Raw genomic sequence first — 9,668 nt, forward strand, 5'->3', positions numbered from 1 at the left:
TTTTGAATTTCGTCCAATAAAATCAGAATCAAAGGCAGGTTGTATTGCGATTTTGGATGGGTTTTGCAGTTCCATCAATGCAGTGAAGAGATTGCGACTCACTGATTTGTCAGACTCGATATTCCTCTATCATGGCTTGAGATTGCTGGATCCAAGTTCTCGTAGAAATTTTGAATCGGCCGTACGTGACAAGGCTATGCCAACTTATGCCGATTATGTCAAATTCATTGAAAAGCAAATTAAGACTCTTCCTTCTGATGAGAAACAGACTGAATCGTTTAATATGAAGCACAAAAAAGATAATAAATCAAAGGTGTTTGTGGTTCAATCCAATGATTCATCTAACGATGCATCTAGTAAAAATCCCAATTGTCTGAAGTGCTCAAAACCGGGTCATCGGTTAGTAGATTGTGCTAGTTTCTTGAAAATGACTCCTTGGGATCGTTATTGTTTGATTAAAGGAAAGTTTTGTTGTTTTCGTTGTCTTGATGTGGATCATTTGAGTAAAAATTGTCGTAGTAAAACTCAGTGTGCTCAATGTCGAGAATCTCATCATTCTTTATTGCACTTTTCCAGATCAAGTTCCAATGAAGGTGTTGCGTCCTCGTCGAACTCCAAGGCAGGTGGCACATCACCTATTAGTTGTTGTTCTACATCCAATGATGTAGAAAATTCGACCGTTGTGTTGTCGACCGTCACTGCACATATTCGAGATTGTAATGGTCAGCTTTGTGATGTTCGTTTCTTGATTGACACCGGGAGTCAGTGTCATTTTGTTACAGCCAAATTGTGTCGGCGTTTGAGACTACCATTCCAGCCCATGAAAACCGTTGTTCGTGGATTCGGTGGTGGTACTAGTGAAGTTCGAGGTCGTACTTGTGTGTCGATTCAGTCGAAGTTGGATCCTACCGTCAAGTTTTCGATGGATGCCACAGTGGTAGATAAAATCATCGACAAGTTGCCTTCTTGTGAAATCGACAGATCCAAACTTCATCATCTGGAAAATCTCACACTGGCTGACGACAAATTCTACCTTCCTAGTAGAATAGATGGCATCATTGGTGCAGAGTTAGTTCCTCACTTGCTACGTGGGAGTCCTAGTACAGGTGAATCGCACGAATTGATGACTGTTAATAGTGTCTTTGGTCACATTCTGATGGGGAGAGCGCCGATTCTCACTTCAACAAAAAATGTGTCGAATTGTTTTACAGCCATCTGTAGTCCATTCGTTAGTAGTCCATCGTTGGATAGTTTTGTGGAACGTTTTTGGGAGTTGGAATCGTGCCCTACACCAAGCTGTCAACTGAAACCGGAAGAGTTGGAGTGTGAGGTAAATTTTCGGAAGTCTGTACATCGTGTGAATTCTGGTCGTTTTGTTGTTGCCTTGTCATTTGCGGAGCCGCCCAGCAGCTTGGGAGATTCGTATGCTGTCGCCGAACGCCGACTGCTGAGTTTGGAGAGACGACTAGAGCATGACAGCAATACTCGTATTTCATATCATGAAATATTGATTGATTACCTACGTCAGGGTCACATGTCGTTTGTAGCAGATCAGACAGACCGAGGTGGTTACTACATACCGCATCACGCCATCGTGAAAGCAAGCAGCACTACCACGCCCATCCGAATTGTATTTGATGCTGGTTCCAGAACATCATCGGGTTTGTCATTGAACCAGGTTCTTCATGCTGGTCCCAAATTGCAGACTGACATTTTTGTTTTGTTAGTCAATTTTCGTTTGTTCCCAATCGCACTAACTGCCGACATTAAACAAATGTATCGACAGATATTAGTGGAGGATTCCTGCCGTCGTTATCAGCGTGTATTGTGGAGATTTTCGCCGGAGGATCCGATCGAAATTTATCAGCTCAATTGTGTTGTTTTTGGTGTTTCAAGCTCTCCATATTTGGCACTTCGCACCGTCCACCAGCTTGTAGAGGAGGATGGAAATCGTTTTCCAGCAGCCAAGGCGAGAATACCAAGAGACATGTTCATGGACGACTTAGTCACATCTGTCGCCACAGAGTCAGAGGCCGCGGAGCTGTATCATCAGTCCAAGCAGCTGTTTGAGGGAGGAGGTTTCTCGCTCACAAAGTGGACGTCAAATTCACCATCAATGCTGGAGAAATTCTCGGAGGAAGAGAAATCGTTTTCGTACAAGGATTTCGAAGCAGACAACTCCTTGGCTATCTTGGGATTGAATTGGCAACCTAGTACTGATCTGTTTCAGTTTTCCGTCAAGTGTGGTGAGGTCGTCGCTACTAAGCGTTCTATTCTGTCAGTGATGGCTCGTATCTATGATCCACTTGGTCTCTTGTCACCGTTTACGTTATTTCTAAAATGTCTTGTCCAGAAACTGTGGAAATTAGGAGTGGATTGGGACGAGAAGCCGCCTGAGTCTATATGCACTCTTTGGGAGAATTGTCAAAAAGAGTTGCCTCTATTATTAAAATTTGCTGTTCCACGTCACGTTGGTTTGTTTCAGGATTCTCACATCAGTTTGATTGGTTTTTGTGACGCATCATTGTCGGGTTATGGTGCAGTTATCTATGTGAAGTCGCAGAAGGAGAGCGAGGAGTCAAGAGTTGTATTATTGTGTTCCAAGTCCAAGGTAGCACCATCTAAAGTTGTTTCAATACCTCGTTTGGAGTTGTGTGCGGCACTCTTGTTGGCAGAACTCATGAATTCAGTAGTCACTATTATTAGTGAACGTTGTCATGTGTCTCGTATTGTCGCACTCTCTGATTCGACAGTCACCTTGTGTTGGATTAATGCTCCATCCGCGAAATGGCAAACTTTTGTTGGTAATCGCGTCACAAAAATACAGGATTCTTGTATACAGGAGTGGATGCATGTTGCCGGAATTGAAAATCCCGCTGACTGTTTGTCTAGAGGTTTATCACCAGTTGAGCTTGTGAACTTTCCGTTGTGGCTCTCAGGTCCATCATGGTTAGCAGAGGACGAATGCGATTGGCCCGTCCGAACTCAAATGGAAGAGATCGTGGATCCACCGGAGGCGAAAAAACCGTCAGTGTTGACAGTCACAAAATCTCCTGATTGTAACAGCAATGCAGTATATTCATTGATTGGTCGTTGTTCGGATTATGGTCGTCTTTTGAGAATTGATCAGTCAACAATTTTTACAATTCTTATAGAGGATTATATTTAGTTCTCATCGAAATAGATCACCGTACGGTATTGTTAAATGAGTGCAGCCATCTAATCTATAATAGATTCACTAATCTTAATCGAGAATGGATAAGCTGGTGCTAATTACTTATTGCATTTTGATTTTACAGGTAAGAATTTTCTTTCAATTGAAATTCAATGTAAAAATTCGTAACTCATTTCTATTCTTTTCTATTAGCCAAAATCTTACTTTTTCTGAATAGCAATTAGATAAAAAACATATATAGCGAAACACTTGTTCAATGCGACTTACTGTCTCATTGTGTTCATGTTCTTGGTTCAAAATATTTATTCTATTTAAAATTATTTATTTGAGGATGAAATGGTGGATTCCATATAATATATATACCATTAGATATATTGAGAATATATTTGGAAGAACAAATTTCATCACATAGATATTTCACTCTGTTGAAAGAATTGCCCATTTTGTGCCTTGATGAAATTTTCAATGAATTTAATTCAATTTTCGAAAAACTCCTTTTGTTTGAAAGGACTAGTTTAATATTAGAATGTTGTTCAACATCTATTTATATTGTCTAGAACTAGAAGCATTGGATGAAGTATTTTATTGAAGGAAAAAATATTATGTAGGTTGTCATTCAATTGTATGATTGAAATAAAATTTATTAGAATATTGGTAATTCACAAGTGCATGTTTAGGTTACTCATATCATTTTATAGACTTATTTCTCCTATTTTTATGATCTTTATATGAAAAATGTTTGTGTCCTTGCTTCATTCAAGCTTATAATTTCTATAAATGAATATTTATGTAGGCGATTAATAACATGTATACGGTCGCCCTAGATAAATATTTCATCCTCTTTTCAAAGCACTCATCAATTAAAAAATAGCCTACACTTATTATATTTTATAAGAATTTTAGTATTTCAATTTTCCACGTAATTTGCATTCCATTCATGAGGATTCAGGCAATATAACGTTACTGTTTCATTTTCAGATATTACAGAAGCATTGCTTAGGAGGCGTCATACATCAGAGTCCATCCATCCGAATACATCCAACAGCTCATGAATCCACAATCGATGAATCCGATGAAGACATATCCATTGAAGGTATGCAATATACTTTTTCAAGTCCCAAAGACCATAAAAAAAATTATGTTCATCTTTATATTTAAAGTTATTTTTCACTTCTATACTCAATAATAACAAAATATTTTTCTATGAAAAATAAAAGAGAATAATGACTATTCTGTTTTTACTGACGAGTGTATCTGCAATAAACTGATTTGTAATGGAATTTTTGAACAAAAATATTTTACTCAATTTAGAAAGAGCATCTATTAATAGTACATTTTTCATACTAGGAATTAATATAATTATAATATGTCAGGTACGTAATAGTATACTGTCAGTATACAGAGAGGATGAAAAGTCCGAGAACTGCTTAATACCTCATTCACAATAGTTATTTGTGCAACTAGTGCGCAAAGTGACAGTTTGCTGCACCGAAAGAAACGTTTACGCCCGAGCCGTAGGCGAGGGCGGAATGGTTTGTTGAGTGCAGCAGAGGAACTTTGCGCACGTATTTCACATTAAGTTTTTCCTACAGTTACCATTGAATATGAAAAGTGGGTAATTATGGGTAAAATTGCCTGAAATCCATCAAATGTTTTTCTGTGTAATTTTATTATTGATAAAAACCTTAATTTATTGTCAAATTGAATAAAAATGTTGTCCTTGGTTATAATATATATAAATAATAATTTGCGCGTTGTGCTTCGTTGCACCTCTGCTCACTATAGCAGCCCAGTCACTGTTACCAACTTCATTTTCATTTTGCTGCACTGTTGCTCCATATAACCTACTAAGTATTTTGCGTTGCCATGTTGCAAATCTGGAGTGCAGAAAAATTTTTCCCGCACTAGAGCGGAAAAGTGATTCTTTGCGTTCTGTAATCAGTGCAGCAATGGCCACTTTTCAACGTAACTGTAGGAAAAGGTAATTTGATGGTGGGTGTGATTGGGGATCCTACTCAAATTGAAAATACTACTTTACCATGACTTCAAAAATCTGGTCCGCCATATTGAATGCAACTTTATTTTTTTAAAAAGGAAGGTGGTCTTGCGATACATGATTTCGATACGAAATTTTAAGAGAAAATGAATGGTGAAAACCGCATATCGATATCTCAAACCGTTCAGAATATATTAACATTATTAATCAATACTGTTCAAAGCAGAAAGGAGAGAAAAAAGTATGAGAACGGCTTAGTATCTCATAAATGATTGTGATTCCAAGGTGAATGTGATTGGGGATCCCTCTCGAATTGAAAATACTATACTTTACTATGAGTTCAAAAATCTGGTCCGCCATCTTGAATGCAACTTTATTTTTTAAATGAGAAGGTTGTCATGTGATACATGATTTCGATACGAAATTTCAAGAAAAAGTGAATGGTAAAAACCGCACATCGATATCTCAAACCGTTCTGAAGATTTTTGCATTATATTCAATATCATGCATATCAGAAATTAAATACATAAGTGGTATTGATTAATAATGCGAATATCTTCTGAACGGTTTGAGATATCGATATGCGGTTTCCACCATTCATTTTTTCTTGAAATTTCGTATTGAAATCATGTATCGCATGATCACCTTCCTATTTGAAAAAATGAAGTTGCATTCAATATGGCGGATCAGATTTTTGAAGTCATAATAAAGTAGTATTTTGAATTTGAGTAGGATCCCCAATCACACCCACCGTCAAATAGCCTTTGTGTATGAGATATTAAGCCGTTCTAAGACTTTTTTCTCTCCTTTCTGCTTTGAATAGTATTGATTAATAATGTGAATATCTTCTAAATGGCTCGAGATATCGATATGTGGTTTTCGCCATTCATTTTCTCTTGAAATTTCGTATCGAAATCATGTATCGCATGACCACCTTCCTATTTAAAAAAATAAAGTTGCATTTAATATGGCGGATCCAAGATGGCGGACCAGATAATTGAAGTCATAATGAAGTAGTATTTTCAATTTGAGTAGGATCCCCAATCACACCCACCGTCAAATACCGGTAACCTTTGTGTATGAGATATTAAGCCGATCTCGGACTTTTCACCCACTCAGTTAGTTTCAACTTCTTATAGTCAGTTAGAAGATATTCACATTTGAAGATACTGATGAATCATACAATGAAAGAGATTAATAGCCTACATTAAAAATATGACAGATAAAAGTTTTATTTACTAACACTTGAAAAAGTGGAATTAAATAGTTTTAGTTTTTTACATTTTCAATGAACTCATTTATTTCACTTTTGTATGATTTATCCCCATTTTTAAATGTGAATATCTTTGAAATTGTTTTTTGACTGTAGAGTTTGTGGTTTTTAAACCACATTCACGTTTAAAAAAATGGGATTAAAAAGTTGGATTCAATATAGCGAAAAATTTTTTAGGGCAACAGAGTTTTTTAATTAGAAGTTTAGTTTTTTAATTAGAATAGGATACGGTACCCAATTAAACCTTTTGTCGAATTATCCTTAGAAAATAAATATTGACTTGTTTCCATAATTTTTACCAACTCTGTATATGTTGACTATATGATCACATTGAATGCGTATATGTGCACGTGCACGTTGAATGCATGCGCTGAAAAACAAAATTTGAAAATTGGCATTGAACCATGTTGTGACTTGCATGTTGCTGCTCACAATGAACGCACCAGCAAGTGCAAGCGTTAAGTGTGAGTGTTCCTATTTCTCTTTCCAGATTTTGTTTTTCATCTGCACGCTTGCACATATACCGTATGCATTCAATGTAATCACACACTAATGCTGCAGATATACAGGGTGATTCTTAATTATGGTAAAATAATTTAATAGGTGATAGTAGAGGTAAAAATAAGAAAAAAGTTCTTATAAACATATATATCAATAAACGCTTCATTAGCAAGCTATACAGGGTGAAAGATTTCTCCCGGAATTCAGTTCCTCTGGTGCTGGAATAAACCGATGCTGAATTGTTTGGGGACTAGTTTTTGAAAAACTTATGCTGGAGTCATATGGAAAAATTTCTGAAAAATTGAATAAACTAGTCTGGAAGCTGTAGTGTGAGTTGTTTTTGAGAAGAAAGTTGAAATATGCAAAAAATCGAACTAGAAAAACACAGACTTCTACGTTTGATGCCCAATAACTTTCTTTAATGACGAGTAAACAAATAATTTTTCGCACTAAAAATTGTAGAGAATTTAATTCTGAAAAGAATTATGTAAGCTGTGTAAACTAAATTTAAATAAAAGTATTCTTATGTAGTACATTACACCACAAAAATTTGCTAATAATTTACTAATAACTCATAGGTTGTAGCTGATTGCAAATAAAACATGGATTTTAATAACAGCTGTTTTATTTTGTTTTAAATAAGAAAATATATTTAAAATAAATTATCAGCTGAAAATTATTTTCAGAAATATTTTAGCTCACTTCAATATTTTTAGTAAAACTTTTTAACCCAAACTTTTCAACAACCGTTTTATTTACCGACGAGGCTCACTTTACAAAAACAGCTATCGTTAACGTCCACAACCAACATATTTGGGCAGATGAGAATCCTCATGCCATCAATCCTAATCGTCCACATTATCAATTTTCAGTAAACATTTTGGCAGGAATCATAGGAGATCATCTACTTATGTTCGAGCTTCCTCCCAGGCTTGATGGCTTAGGCCTAACTTACAGTTTGTTGTTTTGTTCAACAGTGAGCTAAAATATTTCTGAAAATAATTTTCAGCTGATAATTAATTCAAATATTTTCTTATTTAAAACAAAATAAAACAGCTGTTTTGGAACAGCTGTTATTAAAATCCGTGTTCTATTTGCAATCAGCTACAACCTATGAGTTATTAATTCTCTCCTCATAAAACAGCAAATTTTTGTGGTGTAATGTACTACATAAGAATACATTTTATTCAACTTTTATTTAAATTTAGTTTACACAGCTTACATAATTATTTTCAGAATTAAATTCTCTACAATTTTTATTGCGAAAAATTATTTGTTTACTCGTCATTAAAAAAAGTTATTGGGCATCAAACGTAGAAGTCTGTGTTTTTCTAGTTCGATTTTTTGCATATTTCAACTTTCTTCTCAAAAACTACTCACACTACAGCTTCCAGACTAGTTTTATTCAATTTTTCAGATATTTTTCCATATGAATGCTGTTTAAGTTTTTCAAAAACTAGTCCCCAAACAATTCAGTATCGGTGTATTTCACCAGAGGAACTGAATTCCAGGCGAAATCTTTCACTCTGTATAGCTCGCTAATGAAGCGTTTATGGATATATGTTTATAAGAACTTTTTTCTTATTTTTACCTCTACTATCACGTATTAAATTATTTTACCATAATTATGAATCACTCTGTATATATGTATCGCCAGGGAAAAACATAGTACTATCCTCACTAGAAAAGAGTCGTCATTAGTGATAATGTTGCAGATGAGCGAGGTGGTCAGCCACGACGCTTTCCACTGCTGCCGATGATGACGTCATCGACGGGCTCTCGACTGAACACAGTGGAGCTGGTGATCCGACCCGACGAGAGTGAGGTGGAGAGGGCGGAGCGCACCAATCGCGAGTTCGAGAAGCTCATTCAGTTGGCCACGATCGTCGGGCAGGTGGACTCGTTCATCACGCACAAGGCACGCATCATCATCCGGGCGCTGGCAAAGCTCACTGAAGAAGACGAGGCTGATATTCGCCACTACCACTGAACCACTACCACGTTAATGAGATTAACGTCATAAAATGGTGTCTGGTATTGGAATACTCTTTCACAAGCCATTGTACAGTTAATTTAAAACCTGTTCAATTAGTAGTAAGTTTTTATATTTTTGTAATAAAACCAATCGCTTGAAATGTACATGGTATCAATCTAATTAATATTTCCTGTGTAAGCTCTGGCAAAGCTCACCGGAAAATACGAGGCTGACATTCGTCACTACCACTGAACTCTTCAGTGAGATTCATTCTATAGTCAGCCAATGATTAAAGCGGTCCATGGACGTTCAATATTATTGTAAAATATCAGTAGGCCTACCTACTTGAAACATCAGGCCACACAACTAAATTGGAATAAACACTACATAGACACTGTGGCCTGTTCAGTTGTTGTAGGTAAGTAATATTGTATTGTAAAAGTAATATTGACAGTCTAGGGACCTCTTCACATTCGTTTACTATCCTTGTCTATCATTAGACAAATCAGATAGCTCTATCCTTTTCTAGCGCTGCCTAATTGTTTGTATGCTCTGTAAGTTAATGTAATAAACTTCCAGAATATTTCATATAAATTATGAAAACTTCTTATCAAATCATGAAAAGATATATTTTCTTTATGAATAAGTTATAAATTAGAGATAGAATTGATTATTATTATTATTGACAGTGAGATAAGATTTACCGGGATAACTTGAATGACACATATCTACTGGAGAAGGTGGTGGA

General features: G+C 36.0%; 1 protein-coding gene across 1 annotated transcript; it reads left to right on the forward strand.

Annotated features, from left to right (window-relative positions):
- Positions 1-3,120: 3,120 nt before the first annotated feature.
- On the forward strand, positions 3,121-9,084 carry LOC111062044. Its single transcript, XM_022349743.2, has 3 exons — positions 3,121-3,299; positions 4,154-4,268; positions 8,661-9,084. The coding sequence occupies exons 1-3, from the start codon at positions 3,255-3,257 to the stop codon at positions 8,933-8,935; spliced, it is 435 nt and encodes a 144-aa protein (XP_022205435.2). The 5' UTR covers positions 3,121-3,254; the 3' UTR covers positions 8,936-9,084.
- The last annotated feature ends 584 nt before the right edge of the window (positions 9,085-9,668 follow it).

Source organism: Nilaparvata lugens, chromosome 2 (assembly GCF_014356525.2).
Source record: "Nilaparvata lugens isolate BPH chromosome 2, ASM1435652v1, whole genome shotgun sequence".
Classification (NCBI taxonomy): Eukaryota; Metazoa; Arthropoda; class Insecta; order Hemiptera; family Delphacidae; genus Nilaparvata; species Nilaparvata lugens.